Source organism: Corvus kubaryi, unplaced genomic scaffold (genome assembly GCF_017639235.1).
Source record: "Corvus kubaryi isolate FWS band 111438036 unplaced genomic scaffold, C.kubaryi_AGA036_p1.0 37272, whole genome shotgun sequence".
NCBI classification, from domain to species: Eukaryota; Metazoa; Chordata; class Aves; order Passeriformes; family Corvidae; genus Corvus; species Corvus kubaryi.
In genome coordinates, this window is record NW_024581084.1 from 3,099,224 (window position 1) to 3,116,994 (window position 17,771).

Genomic DNA, 17,771 nt, shown 5'->3' on the forward strand with positions numbered 1-17,771 from the left:
CTTCTGCTGTGTTACTTTCCTGAAGACCCTGTCAGCCTGTCCTGGAGCTAAAAGGCTGTTACAGATGGATAAGATGGGTATGGGTTTGGTTCTGGACTAAGATAAAAGCAAAGAAGCTGGGAAGCTGTTCCCTAGTCACAACGAAGACAGCCTGTGGCGGTAGCTACTTTGTGGCTGCTAGGCAGTGCTGCAGACCCGCAGGTAAGGGAAAAGCAAAGCCTGTTGTTTTCAGACAGGGCCACTAGTGTGGGCACCTCTGTTCCCGGCAGGATACCTTGGGGAGCTGGGGGGAGCCAAAAGCCATCTTCCTGCAGGATTTTTGCTACTCCGTCTTTGTTCCTCAGCAGCTCTGGGCAGATGACGGTGAACTGTGCAGCTACAACGTAACCAGGTTTTAAAGCTTTGTCCTCGCGCCGGTGGGCCCAATGCGGTAACCGGCCCTGAGCAGCACCCGCCGCCTCTTTCACGGGGCGGGGCCGCCGCTTCTCTGTCCCACCGCCCGCGGCGGAGCCGCCTCTGGCCCCGGGAGAGCGGCGGGGGCGGGGCCGGCGGGAGGCACGGGCCCTGCCCCCGATGCACGGCTCGGCTCGGCTCGGCCCCGCTCCGCTCGGCTCTGCACGGCTCGGCTCCACTCGGTTCGGCCCCGCCCCACCCCGCGGGCGGTCACTGCGGCGCAGTCGCGGCGCCGCCATCGCGGGCAGATGCAGGCGATCAAGTGTGTGGTGGTGGGCGACGGGTGAGTGCGGGAGGGGCCGCCCCGGCCGCGCCCCGGCCCCCGCAGCCCCGCACCAAACGGGCCCGGCGGCGCCGAGGGAAGGAGGGAGGGCTGGCCCGGGCCTGCGTCCCGGGAGAGCTGCTCCGCCGGCGGGAGGCCCCGCGTCAGGCGGCGAGGCTCGGTCCGGCCTGGATTGACGAGGGCGTGGCTCGGGTGGGGCTGGGCCGGGGGCGGCGGGAGCGGGGCCGGCGGGAGACTGGGGCCTTGCCGCGGCCCGCGCAACCCTGCCCTGCTCCTTTCATAGTTCATGAACTTGGGTGCTGCCTGGGTAGCAAACAGGCTTCTCTTGGGTTTTACATCTGCCTCCTTGTTGTTTTATTTAGGTGCCGGTATTTCGCTATTTTTCACTGTACGTGCTTGATTCATGACAGAGTCCTCCCGAAAATCTTGATGTTTGCAGGTTTCGTATGTCCTTTTGTTGATCCGAGGAGAAATGCATTGCTCTTTCTGATTTCACCATGTGCTCCTTGTCACCCTTTTTGCTTTTTTCTTTAGGCTCTTCCTAAAGGCCTTTTTCTGGGAACACATCTGCCTGCAAGATGCAGGCATGCACTAGATCTATGCTGCTTTGTAACTTTCCTAGCTCATCGTGCGTATTTTTCTTCACAATTCCAGTTTACTTTTCTGATCACATCAGCAAGAACAGAGCTGAGGTACTCAGACCTAAATGTGAACTGGTCTTAGGCAGGGACTAGACTTCCCCTTTCTCGTGTGTGCCACCCCCTCAAATACATGTTTGTGGTGAGGCCTTCCAGGTTCCAGCCTGTGTGGGGGCTAAAGAAGGGAGTAGGAGAAAGCCAGCCACCCAAACAACACAGCCTTATTGCAGCGGGGAGAGGAATGACTGGGAGCAGAGGATGTTGGAAAGGGAGTTCAGCTGAAGGTTTGCTGTCTTGTGTTTTGCCTTAAGACCAAGTCAACAGTGCAGACTAAATGAAGTTGGAAACACATAGATACACAGTTTTTGTGAATTACAAGCTTCCCTGTTTGGTGGGAGAGAGAAGTCAGTTCAGGAGGAAAGTTGGACGAGTCAGCAGACAGAACTTCTCTCTTCTCAGACCGAGGGGACCTAATCCAGAGGAGAAGTTGTAATAGTGGTCCGTCGTCTCTGTGCTTTCTGTCATCCTGGTGTGTGCAGGAGACTGTCGACTCTGTTCCTCTCGTCTGACATCTTTTCTTACGTCAGTCTGGTTGCAGAATTGGGTAGGGGATACCCAACTCTGTTAGCTATTCAGCTTCACCCAGGCACCTCACAGCCAGCTTTCCCTGGCATTGGCACTCACGATCTTTTTCTGGAAGGTTGTCTGCAGTTCACAACTTTCTCGATGGTAAAGAGGTTGCTCACACTGCTGGTACTCCTCCATTCTTACAGCGAAGCTTTCCATTAGGAAATCTGCAGGACTGGTTAAAGTCTGTATGCTTACGCTATTGCCAGCCAGGCCTGGCCTGGCCCTTGCCAGCTGCCACTGCTGGGCTGACCAGTCCTGCCAACCTCCAACAAAGCCCTGAGCTGGTATTTTCATCCTTCTTCGCTAATCTTTTTCCAAACCTTCAGTGGTCAGTTTTAAAGTCCAGTATTGTTTATGGATACTTATTTTTTTCCCCTTTGTATTTATTGATAGTGAATTCCTATCTGAGGAGCTTGCAGAATTCTGCATTGTTGTGTGTTTTTTAACCTCACTGTTTTTCCATTTTGCTGAATTACTATGCATCTGTTGAGCCTAGCACACAACCCTAATTTATTGCCTCTCTTGGTTCATGAAACAACTATATTTTGACTGATGTCTTGCTGAGGGCTGAATGGGTAGGGAAAAGGAGTGGGAGAGAGTAGGGTCAGGAAGTGCTCGGGCAAGGTGCACCTTTTGAGTTCAGGCCGTGTCTGTGACAACTAGGGAGTTCTAGCCTGCAACAGGTTTGTTTTCTCACACGGTAACTTTTTATCTAACCTTGTGTTTTCCGTGGGGGAAGGGTGAGTTTTACTGCCTTAATGCTCCGTGCTGTACCCTTCTTTATGCTTGTCACTCTTACCCTCTGCAGAGCTGTAGGGAAGACCTGCTTGCTGATCAGTTACACCACAAATGCCTTTCCTGGAGAATACATTCCCACCGTGTAAGTAATGGCCTTGGGCTTCAGTTGCTTTTTGATTCGTATGCACGTGTGTGTAAAAGTTGGGTTTGTATGTGAGGAGGTGGCTGTTGCAAATCAGACTATGAACTTCACAGGTGAGGATGATGCTGTGGCTTTGTGTGTGAGGAAGGCATATTGTCCCCACTGGAACTGTGCTGCAATATCCTTTCCTGATTCACTGCCCCTTTGAATTCCGTATAGAGATTTGAAGGTCACCACAAAATTGTCACTGATGGGGACTCCTCCTTGGCAGGTTCGATAATTATTCTGCCAATGTGATGGTAGATGGAAAGCCAGTGAACCTGGGCCTCTGGGATACAGCAGGGCAAGAAGACTATGACCGACTGCGGCCACTTTCCTACCCACAAACGGTGAGTGCTGGGCTTGGACTGGCTTGTGGCTGCTCCTTCTCAGAGACAGGGAGGCATCCAAGGACAGGCATGCTTCTTCCCTTTGAGGAAAGTCTGAGTTCTTGCAGCTGCACCCATAATTCGGTTGTTTAAGAAGTATCACATCTGATTTTTCCTAAGAGATTGTCCTTTTCTAGTCCCTGCTTTGTAATGGTCTTTGAAGAGTTATGGGTGCCCCAGGGAGGCTCAAGTAAAAGGAATGCTGTAGGGCTGCTGTGCAAGTGTAGCCAGTTCCATATTCCCATTCTCTCTCAGCAGGACAGATCCCCGGCTGCATGAGGAGTGTTTCTGGGTGTAGCAGTTCCTACGCAGCTGTGCTGCTGGTGAAACCCTTAGCGCTGTTAAGATGTTTGAGGCCTCAGGCTCTTAACATGCAGAGCCCAGCACTGTGGAAAAAGATGTAATCATACACTCAAGGTCTATTCCTTCCCTCTCTGAATTAGTTTAACACCCTTAATGGGGAAGAATTTCTTAAAGCCACAGCAGTCCTTGCTTGTGGAAGGAGGTTGTCCTTTCTCAGGCTCCCTCTGCAGCCTCCCTCCACTGTCTCTAGCTTTTTCTTTCTGCACAGCTGACCCTCTTGTTTCTGCACAGGATGTTTTCTTGATCTGCTTCTCCCTTGTGAGTCCAGCCTCCTTTGAGAATGTCAGAGCTAAGGTAAAGTATTCTCCTCCTGGGTGAAACAGTAGAAGGGAAGAACTAGTGACACTCCCTGCCCCACCCAGCACCACACCCTACAAGCCCAAAACTTCAAGCAGTAATGTTTTGGTGAGGGAAAATCATAGTCTGCAGGTTTTAAGCAGGACCTACTTTTTATTCATTACTTCTTTGGCTAAGTTACTGCCTTTCTGAATCTGTGTTTTAAGATAAGGAATGTCTTAGAAGCTAAAATAGAGTTAAGGGCAGCGCTGTGTGCAGAGTTAGCTGGCAATGTCTGTCATGATTCTTTGTTTCGGTGCCTTCATTATTACATCTGCACTAGTCTCTTTTTGCAGAGCATATTAGAACTGTAGGCAGCAGTATCCTGTTCAGGTGTTGCCACCATGTCAGTAGTAAACCTCTCGTTGCCAATAGTAGGAATGCATCCTCATGGTTATGGTCACTCATGTAACTACTTCTCTTATCATGCCTCTCTGTTTCAGTGGTACCCTGAGGTCCGACACCATTGCCCAAATACACCTATTATCCTGGTGGGCACCAAGCTGGACTTGAGGGATGATAAGGACACCATTGAAAGGTTACGTGATAAGAAACTGGCCCCCATCACCTATCCCCAAGGCTTGGCCATGGCTCGGGAGATCGGTGAGTCTCATGAGCAGATGTCGGTGGCACTGAACTTTGTGAGGGGGTGAGGGACAGCGTATGGTGGTAGAACTGGAGTGGTTGAGCTGGAGCTCTCTTTCCCCAGGGTCGGTAAAGTACCTCGAATGCTCTGCCCTGACACAGCGGGGCTTGAAGACGGTGTTTGATGAAGCCATCCGGGCTGTGCTCTGCCCACCGCCTGTGAAGAAGCCTGGCAAAAAGTGTACCATGTTTTGAGGGCTGTGGCCTAGGTGTTGGCTCAGCATGCTGTCATCCTCTGACAGATTGCATATTAAGCTGGGTGTTTCTGAAGGGGGCTGGGATGTGTAGGGCCCTTCATCATGTACGAAGTCAGTGTTTTTTAAATGTCTCTTTGATTTAACGTCAGTGTTGATGTGAAGGGGCAGTGGGGGCAGGAGACCAGCTGGGGACTATACAGCCCCCAGGGGAGGTACAACGGGGAAGGCAAGGTAGCTCCTTCGGGCAACAGGCTGTTTTGGCTCTCCTGAACTCCAAGTGGAAGGGGCTGAGACATCCATCCTGTTCTGGAAACACCTGTTTTCAACCTGCAGGTGAAACAGGTGGTGAAGATCCTGGTGGGAGCGGGGAGGGAGCTGATTTCAATGGTGCTGAAAGACAAGAATAGCTGGGAGGGTGGTAGAGTCTCCTTGCCCAGCCTGCTGTGGCTAACAGTTAACAAACTGGTGCTCTAGCAGAATGTTCCTGAGACTGTTAAAGAAATCATAACCAGCCCTGGAAGGGGTCAACGTAAATGAGAAGCTGAAAAACTAATCATTAGGTGCTTTATTGGGTACTAGCCAAACTCTGTGAGTGAAACAGCTCTGTGCAATCAATGCATTTGCCTTTTTGTGTGCACACCCTAGGACAGCATGGTGCTGCTCCCCCCCATTAGTCTTTAGCAGGGCCTCCCCCCAAAATCCAGTCTCTGCAGAGCAGGGCTGGGGTTGTTGCCTCTATTTTTTTTTTTCTACTAAAGACAGCAAAGGAAGCAATGAGGAGTCTGCTAACTTCTTTCCCTTCCCACTGAAAATACAGACAGACTCTGTGGATTTGGATGGAACAGGGAGAGCTTCTGAAGGGTTGTGGGGGGGGAACAGGGTTGGAAGAGAGGTCCAATTTCTAATCATCATGTAGAGTGACAAGATAAAACCTTATTTGGTGCAATAAACATTCTCCATGAAGGCGTATGTGAGCTTTATTATATAGCAGCCTTGCAAAGCTGATATTCTGCCTCACCTCTAATACAGTCTTCAGCCCTGCTGCCCCTCCAGCAAGAGGTCTGTGTCATTGTTTACAATCCATTGTTTACTATCCAGTTTACATCTATGCAGTACTCATATGTAAACTGAGGCCAGGTGTGAAATGCAGGTGTCATCTTAGGAGACAAGAAAGCCCCCGTCGATCATCAGTGAGCTGCCAGTTGTCATAGCACTCTTGTCACTCAGCAGGAAGAGAATGCTGTTCACCACATCATCCACCTCTGCAATCAAACACAGAGAACATCTGATGGCCACCTCAAATTGTACCAGAAAAACAAGCACCTAAAAAGGTCTGCCTTTGACCTCTACAGGTAATTAGAGCAGGAAAGTGTTTCTGCCTTCAAACTGTGCTTGATGAAGTGTCCAGGACAGTGTGGCTGAAAGCTGGACATCAAAGTGTCCTTGTGATCAAATGATGCTTAGGTCACAGCAAACACCCAGTCAGGTTTATGAGCAATAGGCTAAGTTCATTTCACTTGTCCCAAGATGAGGAGGCTGTAGAAGCAAGAAGGAGGGTTGATTCTCACCCTGTCCTGATCAAATACTTCAGGAGTTCAGCCAAAATGCACTCAGCAGAGCTGTCACTTGGCCCAAAAATCAGCAAAGTACTTCTGGCTCTGATGTCAGTGAGAAGGAAGGCTTGGAGAAAACACAAGAGCACAGCCTGGGAGCAGACCTACATCACTGACCTGCGAACTTTCCCAGGGGAATCCGATTAATCATGGCAGCAGCTTTCTGAGGATCACTCCAGTTAATTCTCCCCATGTCAGTCATAACCACAGTGGGGTTCACAGTGTTCACCCTAATCTGGGACCAGGAGGAACAAACAAGCTAACCCAACTGCTGTGGTTGTGCTCAGGTTCAGCTTTCACACTTTTTTCTCACAGACTCCTACCTTGTGGGGTCCCAGTTCCATTGCCATTACTTTGCTCAGCATATCCAAAGCACTTTTTGTGGAACCTTTAAGAGAAGGGAAGAACAGGAGGTATTTAACTACATAGCACCTGGTCTGGAACACGCGGGTATTCCACTACCCAGAACTGGCAGCGGGCAGCTTGGTGACTATGGGTCTTCAGCTGATCAAAACTGAGAGGGGCACTGCTAAAGCTGCACACACTTACAGTAAACAGCATGATCCCTCAGTGCACGCTTTGATGCCTGGCTGGAGACATTCACAATAGCCCCTGCCACCTGCTGTGCAATCATCTGTCGAGCAACTATCTGGGAGGGGGTAGGAGAGAAAAAAAAAGAGGAATATCAGAATCCTAAAAAGAGAAATCATTACTTCACTCCACAGGACTCTCACTGGGCTAGTATGGTAGACCAAAGAACAAAAACGTCTGGAGGAAGCAAGTCCTCACTGCCTCCTGCTTACAAGAGAGTCAAAGCAAGAGCCCGTGAAGGGGCTGTACATGTAGGTTGTCGGGTTGACTTTGGACTGCAGTCCTTTCAGCCCCGACAGTGGACACATATCCCTGCTATGTACAACAATTTAGTCACTGCTTTTCATGGAGGCAGCTGCAGCAACTGTTCTTCCTCACCTGGGAAACATGAAGCACAGCCCCAAAATTCACATCAAGAGACCTACAAATAAATCAAATTTAAGTTACAGAGTGGTTGTAGCCCAGCCCAGAGAACTGTTTTGGGAGGCAGCAAAGGACAAGTGCTGCTGGTCTCTTGGAAACACTGGTGATAGTCTAGGACATGGACAGAAATGCAAAGTGTAGGAGGAGCCAGAATGGTCAGGTGTGAATGCAATGCACTTTCCATTGGCTGCAAGCCTGTCAGCGTGTGGGCAGGTGCAGGCATCAGGGCACATTTCGAACAGGACTCTGCTCTTACACAGCCTAATGGAATTCCTGTGTCAAAGTTTAAACAGAGCCCTGGGTGTGAGCCAGGGCAGATGACTCTTAGGTCAAGCAAACCCTTCACATAGATTTATACAGCAAAGCTGCTGTAATAGAGGCAGCATTTCTTCTGTTTGCTACATTGTGCTTCCTTAGTCAGGCTTCCGCCTGCCACTTCTGCTGCTTGATCTTAGTAGAATCTATACATTTTATGTTCTAGTCACAAACCTTTATTATAGATTCTCAACAGCCATTTTCAACATAGGGACACAGCATGACCCAGTTTCTCAGAAGGACGTGGACTCAACATAGCCTGTATCCTAAAGCATACTCACAACAAAACTACAGAGCTTTTCAGAGAAAAAAGATGTCATGTTATTGTAGTTAGCAAATTTAATTTCCCACCGTGACTGGTTTTTGCTTCCTTACCTGGCTTTGTTGTCCCTATTTCTGAATTGTCTTAGCAACAACTACCTTTCAATTTAACCAAGCTGGAACTAGACTGGAAGCTCTGAGCTTGATGAGCAGCAAAGGCACTCTCCTCCCGTGCCAGTGGGATGGTGGGTGCAGCCCACCATTCTGGAGGTGACACTGTAGGTTCTGGCTACTTACAAATGGATGTAAGAGCCAGTGCTTGGTTTCCTTTTGCTGTTTAAGGAGTGAAAGGTGATGTTATAAAAAATGAAAAGACAGTAAAGAAAAAGGACATACGCAGTAACAAATCGACCAACACGGGGCATTGCTAAAAGTGTGCATGTCAGCCTGTCTGGTGTCTGTGCATCAGCTGCTGTCTTTGTTCTTTCCAGCTACTTCCCCTCTAATAACACCCTTTTCTGGAAAGCTCTGCCGCCGTTTTTGACGTTCACAGCTTTGGGACGCCGTGGCGGGCATACTCGGCCCCAGAGCTTCCCGTGGAGCTGCGGTCACGTGCGGGAGCCGCCTGGGAGGCCGGGGCCGAACACTCACCGCTGCAGGGCCGACCGCGTCACCTCCAGGAACGGCTGCAGCTCCGCCACCGCCGCGTTGTTAACCAGCAGCTCGAACGGCCCCGCCGCGCCCACCGCCGCCTCCACAGCCTCCCAGTCAGCCAAGTCCAGGCAAAGGGTCTCGATGCCCGGGCACTGCGGCGAGGGCGGCCGCCGTGGGCGGGAAGCCGCGAGGGAGCCCGGGGGCCCGGTGCGGGGTTATTGGGGCGGGGGAGGGGGGCAGGAGGAGGGGGTCCGGTACCTCCCGCGTGAGGCTCTCCAAGTCCGCCGCCGTTCGGCTCAGCGCGGTCACGCGGGCCCCGGCCCTGCTCAGCGCCACGGCCACGGCGCGACCGATCCCTGGGGGGAGACGGCGTCAGACTCGCCCCGGCCCGACCCCCGACCCCGGCCCTCCGCCCGCGGTAACCTTTGCCGGCCCCAGTCACCAGGGCCCTCCGACCGCGGAAGCTGAGATACGACTCCATGGCTCGGCTGGACTGTGGCCGGGGCGGGGTCCGGGGGCGGGGCGACCCGACAGGGCGGGAGAGCAGCGCGATCTTTCCTCGCCTCCGGGGCCGGACGCTGCCCGTCGTCCAGGGAACGCAGCACGAAGCCGTCTCCAGGCGCATCCAGCAAGACGCACACAGAGGTGAAGTTTCTTGGCTCTCACTCTTGACAGGACTAGCTTTGAGCGACCACAGCAACCCAGGCTGATGAAAAAGACCTGCCAGCTCTGCCCCCTCGAAGTTGCTGATGAAGATGACAGCTAAAATCCTCATTATCTCAATTCTTTGAGTATACTTTGTTAATCAGCATCTGCAAGGATTCTTCTCATTCTTATCTGTTCTCCACATCCCAGTCATCGAGCTTACTTGCTTTTTGGCCCTTGGCGTCACATGAGCCTGACAGGAGGGTGTAGTTTTCTGGATTAGTGGGTTTATGGTCCATTTTTGAAACAGAGCACATGTGAAGAAATATGAAAGAACACAGCCTTTCACATATTTAAATATTTATTTTATAGAATCACTTTGTGTATGAAAAAGTAGTTTGATGAAAAAGCTGCATCGTGATAGATCCACACAGCTTACTGTAATCTCAAGAAACCTTGGAACGGGCCTGAACACACTGAACAGTTTCCTATTGCCCTGCAAGAGAACACGGTCCTTTTTAAGTTCCATACACACCGTCCCAGCTTTGAGGGCACTGTCTCTTTGGCACACCTAGTGTGACCTGTAACCACAATGTGAAACTTCTACCGTTTAGTTTTGCTGCCATCAATATAAAGTGTTGTAATTTTTTAACTGCAGTTTGCCACAATTGCTGCCCAGTCCATGCTGTCTGTGTCATCTTACAAGAGGCTGCTTCCAGTGGAAGGGGAAGAAAAGTTCCAACAGAAGAGTTCAGAAGAAGTGCTTGAAGACAAAATCACCTCAAGAGCTCCCGAAGTTTCACAGTTTTCTGCTACAGGATTTTAAAACCAAGAACCTAACAAGTGTTTTAAAAAAAATTATATGGATACCAGGAATCTCCAGAACTATTAATGACAAATCATTAAACCACAGGATGCCTCACTTCTAGTTAGCAGAAGACCTAATAAAGAGGTAGAACCTGCTATTCCATAAATCCTCCTCTGTGACAGGCACAGCTGTAACACTGACAGCCCATTAGGGAACAGCCAGTGTGCTAGCTGGGCTTTGATCCCTGCAGCATTCTTATTTCTATACCTCATAGTCACCTTAGTACACATGGCAGAAAGGAGAAATACAAGAATGAGCTGCAGGACTGTGTAAGTAGCAGTCAGCTTGTTTGCTCCTCAGTGGAGCTAACTAAAATCATGCAAAGAAGGCAATGTACTGAGGTAAACACGGAAAGGTTTGTTAAAATGCAGGGAACATGGTATATTTTAGGAGGCTGACACCTGTGCTAAGTGGCATACTTGAATACACTACAGGCATTTGCCAGGTTAAGTAAGTACCTGAAGCCCACAGTACAGCTGAGCACAGCCATTTACAAACCTGAAACTTCTGCTAGGTCCACCATCAAGCCAGTAATCACAGTTCCAGATCATACAATGGCATTCTATTATCCTTCCCTTAATTTGGCCTCAAACTCTAGCATTAAACCAGAAAGTATTTTTTGAAGAGTCTGCAAGAGTAAACAGTGGTTTTGAAAAGTTTGTTGTTTTTTTTTTTTTTATGGTATTCTCCAGGTCAGATAAGGTTTGCACATGGCCAAAGTCTGGGCTAACAAAAAAGTAGACATATGGTGCCCCATTCATTCCACTTTCAAAACTAAATTTACTTTCTTTAAAAAGCAGCAGCAGATGATACTGCTAGAGCACTGAACTGCTTGTGAGTGTGCAGTCTCCTTTTAGTAACTGCATGAACTATTTGTTGAAATATTAAGGAGTAAAAACAAACAGTGATCTTTATGGTAATTAAAAGATTATCTGAAGAAGCTGGAGTAACCATGGTCATACAATTAAAGGTCCTCAAATGATACCATCAAAACCTTCCTCAGTGCACTGCAGCTATCTAGCATTCCTCCCCCCATCACACAGCTTCAGAAACAGGGTGTGTTTTGCCACCAAAAGCTTCTCCAGCTCATGCGACAACTACTGGCCAAGTGGGAGGAACAATTACCATCTTGTCAGGCAAATATTTCTTCAATATCAAATATCAAGAGAATAGATCATACTCATCAACCATTGCAAATCAGCTGGCATGCGAGCCAGGTCTGACAATTACCTCCACAGGAGGTACACATGGATGACGGGAGAATGTGCATTGTAAGCAACTTGTCCAGTCCTGAGTAAGCTTACCCTCACACAGGGTTTTCCCATGACAAAGGCTTTCAGCCTTGTTTACCCTAGTAATTCCAGGATTTCTGTATTCTGGCCCACTGGAGTTTTAATCTGGCAGGCCACAGAAGCCCTTAAGTAATTCTGTTCCCAAGAAAGATGACTGAAAACTTTGCCTCTCTTGTCACCATGGGGACTACAGTCTGCTCTAGCACTCCAGCTTCAAGACAGTGGCTTCTAAAAACCCCTAAGGGTAGTAAGAACAGTCTCGCTCCCAGTACTGTATTTACCTCAGATGTGCCCAAGCACAGGTTCACATGACATCAGATGAAAGTGTAAAGTGACTCATACACACAGGACTGTGGTCATCTTATGAAGAGCCACTAGACAAAAGAACAAAGATTCTTCTTGGAATGTCCCAGGCTGCAGCTGAACAAACCACATCTGACTGCTTTTCTAAACAGAAACTGTCTACCTCCTTTGTAGATACCACTGGTTGTCTCCCAGAAGAATAAAACCACCAAAAAACTCCACAACTCCTGTCTTATGCAAACTAGCTAAGACATAGGTGTCAGTGGCTGGTCAAGAATTATGACATCTTCTTAGCAGGGCACCAAATAGTGTCAGGATAAAGCAGACAATGGACAGATTTAAATCTATATTGGAAAAAAAAAAAAAAAAGACAGCATTAGATTGGAATTCTCCATACACAGAACATACTAGCATTGAATGTGCAGCAGTCTGACGGAGTAGAGGGTGGGTTTACCTGCTTTTGGCACAGTAACAAGAGCTGACATGAGAAAATAACCCCATTAGTGGGTCTGATCATCTTACAGATGACAAACATGAACAAGGTAGGGAGATCTTGTTTTGGAAGTGGACACTCACCGGGTTGGATCTTGCTGAAGGCCAAACACTCCTCCCACACTCACGACATTGTGTTTGTTCTCAGGGTCACCGTAACTCAGGGTTACCTGTAAAAATAAGTAAGTATTCAGAACTTTTAACACTAAGGCAGAAAACCAGAGTGGAAACAGCAGGGTGTGAATGTGGTACCAAGAAAGTCTCCAAAGATGCTGTCTAATCTGAACATGGATCACATTTGGAGGACAGCAGTTAGTTCTGATGTAAGGAATGTTGGTGCTGAATGGCACTAATGGCAATGGGGGAGAATACACAGAAGATCTGAAACTTGCATTGCCCTGAAGAACAAGATGAGTTTGAATTGTAAGCTTTGTAAGGACATTAATCCTGCTACTGTCTGTACCTTCGCTAAATAATACGTTCATCCTCACCAGACATTGCCTGAAGTCTGCAATAGCAATGTTTTAGCACAGGGGAAAAATATAAACATTTGCATGTTAAATGGCATGGAAAGGATTGTCATGTTTCAAATCTGGAACAAAATTTAGATCTTTGGAACACCCAATGAGTGCTGTTCCTCCACACAAGCACTGCATTAAGAATTTTTCAGGTGACAGGTACAAGAAGACTTATGTTTTCTTTATAATTGTACATTTCCTGGGTTTTGGGGTAGCTGTCATCATCTCATGGAACCAATGATCATCAGTGAAACAATGTATTCATGCTACAGTCACATTCACTAAGATGAAGGAGATGACATCACGGTGGAATCTGGCCCCAAGCGTACATTTCTGCTGCCTAATACAATTGCCAGAAAAATATAACCACGCAGCGTTGCAGGGGCAAAACCACACTCCTGTTTACTTAGGGTGCCAAGCAATGTGATGCAGGCAACGCTGCTGGATGGCCTTGTGGCTCCATCTGCTGCCCAAGAGGTAAAATGTATCCCAGCAATTAAAAAGTAACGATTTTTCAGAAGCAACTTTAAGTTTCTTGAGATTCAGACAAATTATTCTTTAAAATGATCAAACATTTAATTATGTCTTAGCTATTGAATAAGTACTTACTATAGCTGCCTTTTTGAACAGCATTAATTAAGACTGAAACTTTGTTAGGCAAAACAAGGAAGACTATTTAGCAAACTTTTACACTTTCTGCTACTGCTACATGCAAAAAGTCAGGGTTTAGAAGGAGATGGGGAACACCCTACTTAGGCTTCATGTAGCAGAATGTGTCCTCAAAGGAGGGGACAGCTATATGACCAGTTGGCTAGGGTGAAAGTGCGCTTTTTACCTAAATGAAGGAATTAAGCAGGACACAGCTCTGAGTGAGTCTGTAGATATCCTTCTTTGCTGAAGAGTGCTAAGTCTATGCAGAGTATTCTTTCTGATCCGACTAAGGTGTATTTATAAGGATGGGACATGAGGTGTAGTCCTACCTGCTGCAGTACAGACTCGCCTTGTAGTCTCTGCAGATTTTCCAGGTGGGAATGGAACAACGGGCTGTGTAGCAGCTTTACCTCCAGCAGCCCTTCGATGATGTAGCCAATAGTGCAGTCATCGGGAAGACGCACTCTTTCTGCAGTACTGATGAAATTGCCCAGGCTGTGACAGAGAGCATAGGAGACAAACCAAAATATGTTTTAAAGCCTCCCAAACATGTATTGATGGAGCTCAGCTAGGAACAGTGCTTACCTGGCCCAGGGACTCATCTTCAGGGCAAGACCTCGGCTGATACAGAACCCAGCTCCACCTGTGGCAAACCAGAATTTCACAGTTGTCTTCTGAAGAGCAAAAAGAAAAAACACACAATAGTTACTGATAATCAGCTTTTTCCATTTGGCTGCGCAGGGAAGGGAACTCAAGGTTCTATCTGATATCACATAATACATCTGAGTCAGAACAAGGCTACAGATGAATCCCGATTTGTTTAGGCTGCTGAAAGTGCAGCTAGCTGTTCTCTCAAATGAAACTATCTTGAAACAGCCAGCAGGTGAACCATCAAATGACCCTAAGGGAGTTATGGAAAACGATAGCCCCACTTCTACCCAATTCCATCTGTCCCCTGTTCATTTTAACTAAGGGTCATAGCCAGCTCAGTGGTACTGAGGATATCAAAGGTGATCCATATATATTGGCTCCATGTCCGAGGAGACTATTTTGTTGTGCAGAGTCTTCCCTAACAAGCTGCTTTATTATAACTGACTTTCTGGCCAGTGGATTGATATATCTTTAGAACTGCCAGTGTAGGCAACCTGATTAGGACTTTTTCCTTAGCACATGTATCTTGTGATTGAGATATGTTTGCTTCCAGTTCTTGAAAACTTAGCAACCACTTTATATTGGAAATGTTTTATCTATCCAGAAAGCTTTTGTCACGCCTCTCAGGTTGGTTCAAGATGATGACAATGTGTGTGATACTGCACCCAAAACAAATAAAAAACCCCTTGAACTCCCACCCAAACTCCCAAGCCCTAAAACAAGGAACACTGCCCCCAGAGCCACTAAAGGAAAAGTAACAGTCAAGGTGGGGAGGTCCTGCTAAGCTCAGAATGAGGCAGATCACAGCATACATGAATAAAGGAACAGAAACAGCAATCCAGGAGACAGCCTCCATTGTGCATACATATGCATACAACATCGGAGTGAAGGTGCATTTAACCCAGCACCCTGCCTCTGAAAATGACCATCACCAGGTTCATTTCTTGCAGACTAAATCACTTGGGTTTATGGGGGAATCCTATGAATTTTCAAGGTTTTAAAGGCTCAGAAGGTTGGGATGTCTCTCAGACAAACTGCAAAGTTTGCTTACTGATCCATCACTTTGGACATGGTCAGCTGCTTCGATGGGATGGTCCAGGCTCGGTCGCCCCACATAGACGTCCTGGCTATGTGAGAAGGCAGACAAGAGATGCAGGAGAGTCCGAGGGTTCACGTAGTTGTCATCATCCACATGGCAAAACCATCTTCAAACAAAACAAAGCAAGAAGCCATAGGGACAAAGAAATGAATTACAGGTTTACAACTGAGTCTTAAGTCTTTCAGGCTTGGAGCAGAAAGTATTTCTTGTTGTCCCAAATTACAGAATGGGAAAGATGAAAGCACCCACAGATGCTAAGTCTGCAAAGAGGCTGAAATCAATAACCCCTTTAGATTATAATCCTTTCCACCTTTCAGAAAATGCTTGTTTATAAACACTGCTTCATGCTGTGCTCCCTTTCTTCCCCTCATCCCTACATTTCAGCTAATACTGCATTCCTTACTGGAACAGAGATGGTTACTCAAGTTTCCTGTAAGCACAGAACTGGAAGAAACAAAGTCAATCAGAACAATGTGTTTCACTTACTTTTGCCCAGATTCCAGGAATTTATCATATTCCACAGACATCTTGCAGCAGAGAGCTTGCCGGGTATGGACAGCGGAACAGTTGGTGTTGATCATATGATCCCCTAGAAGAATAAAGATCAGCCCTTTCAGGTTTGAGAAGCATGCATAGTCAAAAAAAGACTACAAAAGAAGTGCACATTTGGCACTAGTACTGTACATCTGAGGTGCACATGGTGCACACATGGAGAAGAAACTGCAGGACAGGCAGGGCTCACAGGTTATCCATCTGGCCTGCAAGCTGCAGAGGTCATAAAATTGTGTGAGTGCATAAAAACAAGTGAGGGTATATAAATAGTGTTATGAGATGTGTGCAAAGGAAATACCTACTATAACTTTGGGCCATGTAAACTTAAGCTTACTAACAAGAAGAAAGGGTGTACAAAGGTGAACCCAGTATTCTAGAAGTTCCAGGCATCTTGTCTAGGTGGCAAGTAGGGAGAAATTTTCTCCATTTTCTCCATCTTAACTTCCCTAATTGCTTGCACAGCATGAAATAGGGACTTCTATAGAAAGTATGAAAGAAGCAAAACTCAGTTATAACAGACAGTATGCACCTATGCTGCTACACAGCTCACCTGCTTTCAGGCGTAGCTCCCGATCCTCCCAGTCTGTGAATATAAACGTCTGTGGGAGACAAAAATGGTGTGTCCACGTTTAAGAACTTCAGATTCTAATTTTAAATTTGCTCTGTTTCAGTCAGAATTCGGAATGTTTTGTCTGTCTTGGTCGTTTGTTTCAGAGTATCCACTGGAATGGGGGAGGGAGTAGCAGAGAGACCCCTAGCAACTTCAACCCCTGCCTCATTTGTTACGTTCTTTCATTACAAACCAGAAGAGTGTCATTTCAATAAAGCAGCCTGTATTTTACCCTCCTTGTCTCAGGGTACAGACAACTGATTGCCAGACAGAAAGGATTTTGGTCTTTTTTGGTAGTACCTCCTTTCTCTGGCTAGGAATCATCCACAGCTGTCAAGCAGGTTAAGAAGAAAGAATGCAAGTCAGAGTGGGAAGTGGCAGGTTGTTAACACCGTCTTGTTCCAACTGCTGGACAAAATCCCATTAATATACTTGAATAGACTGAAATTCTGAAACAAGGGAACAATTTTTATGTTCTATAGAAAAACTTAGGTGGCTGAACTACTTAGTCCAAAATATCGGCTTAGATGCATCATCACCAGGAATCTTGCACTATCATGTAGCATTTTCCACAGTCACACAAGAATCAGCAAGCTATGTTTGCTTGGACTACCGATCCCATATTGCAGGCAACTGGCGTGTTCAGCAAGGAACTCTTTTGGAAGCGTGTTCACACCAACCGTTTATATAAGACGGCCTTCCACAGTCTTAGAAAGAAAGCCGCTTTTAACACAAGCAAGAAGAAACTCCGTGAGAGTGCAGCAGCTGCCCTGGAAAGCGCAGGGCCGAGGCTCCCGGCTGCCTATCCCTGCCCGCTGGCCAAGTCTCACCTGTCCCCTCGCCTGGGAGATCCAGGTTTGGAGGAGCAAGTCCAGGCGGCTCTTATGGTACTTCCTCGTGGTCTTCACCGCAATAAAGATGTCCTTCAGCTCTAGGCTCTCCCTGGCCGAGCTGCCGGCGGCCCCGAGGCGGCCCCTCCGCGAGAGCTGCGGACTACCCGCGAGGCCTCCGCCACGGCCGCCGGCCCCGGGCCCGCCGCCCGGCGCTCCGGCAGAGCCTTCGGGGCCCGCACGGTGCTGCGGGGGCGCGCTGGGACCAGCGGCGGGCGGCGGGCGGGGCATGGCGGGGCGCTGCCCCCGCGGCAGCAGCAAGAGCAGGAGGGCGGCGGCGCCCAGAGACAGCAGGACCCCCACCCTGCGCAGCCCCAGGCAAGGACCGTTCATGCTGCAGCCCCGCGGGCCCCCGCCGCAGGGCGCGGCCACCTCATGGCCCCGCACTCTGGGACGTGGCGGTAGCCCCGCGAGGGAGCACCCGGAGGTCGTCGCGCCGCCGCCGCCGCCGCGGGGCCGAGTGGGGCCGCGGCCCCTTTAAGAGCTTCAC

At 48.3% G+C, this 17,771-nt stretch overlaps 3 protein-coding genes across 6 annotated transcripts; 1 reads left to right on the forward strand and 2 right to left on the reverse strand.

The window, feature by feature from the left end:
* Positions 1-564: 564 nt before the first annotated feature.
* Positions 565-5,816, forward strand: RAC3 (Rac family small GTPase 3). Of its 3 annotated transcripts, XM_042025711.1 has the most exons (7): positions 646-736; positions 1,099-1,175; positions 2,813-2,884; positions 3,156-3,273; positions 3,907-3,969; positions 4,455-4,614; positions 4,721-5,816. In XM_042025711.1, exons 4-7 carry the CDS (start codon positions 3,181-3,183, stop codon positions 4,849-4,851), a joined length of 447 nt encoding a protein of 148 aa, XP_041881645.1. In that variant the 5' UTR covers positions 646-736; positions 1,099-1,175; positions 2,813-2,884; positions 3,156-3,180; the 3' UTR covers positions 4,852-5,816. The 3 variants fall into 3 exon arrangements, with proteins under 3 accessions (XP_041881646.1, XP_041881643.1, XP_041881645.1); XM_042025712.1 differs by lacking the exon at positions 1,099-1,175 and having other exon boundaries at positions 565-736; XM_042025709.1 differs by lacking the exon at positions 1,099-1,175 and having other exon boundaries at positions 603-715.
* DCXR (dicarbonyl and L-xylulose reductase) lies at positions 5,813-9,603 on the reverse strand. Of its 2 annotated transcripts, XM_042025706.1 has the most exons (8): positions 9,134-9,603; positions 8,969-9,066; positions 8,708-8,862; positions 7,436-7,478; positions 7,016-7,115; positions 6,790-6,854; positions 6,584-6,701; positions 5,813-6,115 (listed from the first exon to the last, which is right to left on the reverse strand). In XM_042025706.1, exons 1-8 carry the CDS (start codon positions 9,483-9,485, stop codon positions 6,012-6,014), a joined length of 1,035 nt encoding a protein of 344 aa, XP_041881640.1. In that variant the 5' UTR covers positions 9,486-9,603; the 3' UTR covers positions 5,813-6,011. The 2 variants fall into 2 exon arrangements, with proteins under 2 accessions (XP_041881640.1, XP_041881641.1); XM_042025707.1 differs by lacking the exon at positions 6,584-6,701.
* Positions 9,604-9,698: 95 nt separating this feature from the next.
* On the reverse strand, positions 9,699-17,763 carry RFNG (RFNG O-fucosylpeptide 3-beta-N-acetylglucosaminyltransferase). Its single transcript, XM_042025703.1, has 8 exons — positions 17,222-17,763; positions 16,332-16,380; positions 15,716-15,818; positions 15,182-15,335; positions 14,065-14,153; positions 13,809-13,974; positions 12,395-12,480; positions 9,699-12,162 (listed from the first exon to the last, which is right to left on the reverse strand). Exons 1-8 carry the CDS (start codon positions 17,612-17,614, stop codon positions 12,096-12,098), a joined length of 1,107 nt encoding a protein of 368 aa, XP_041881637.1. The 5' UTR covers positions 17,615-17,763; the 3' UTR covers positions 9,699-12,095.
* Between the last annotated feature and the right edge of the window lie 8 nt (positions 17,764-17,771).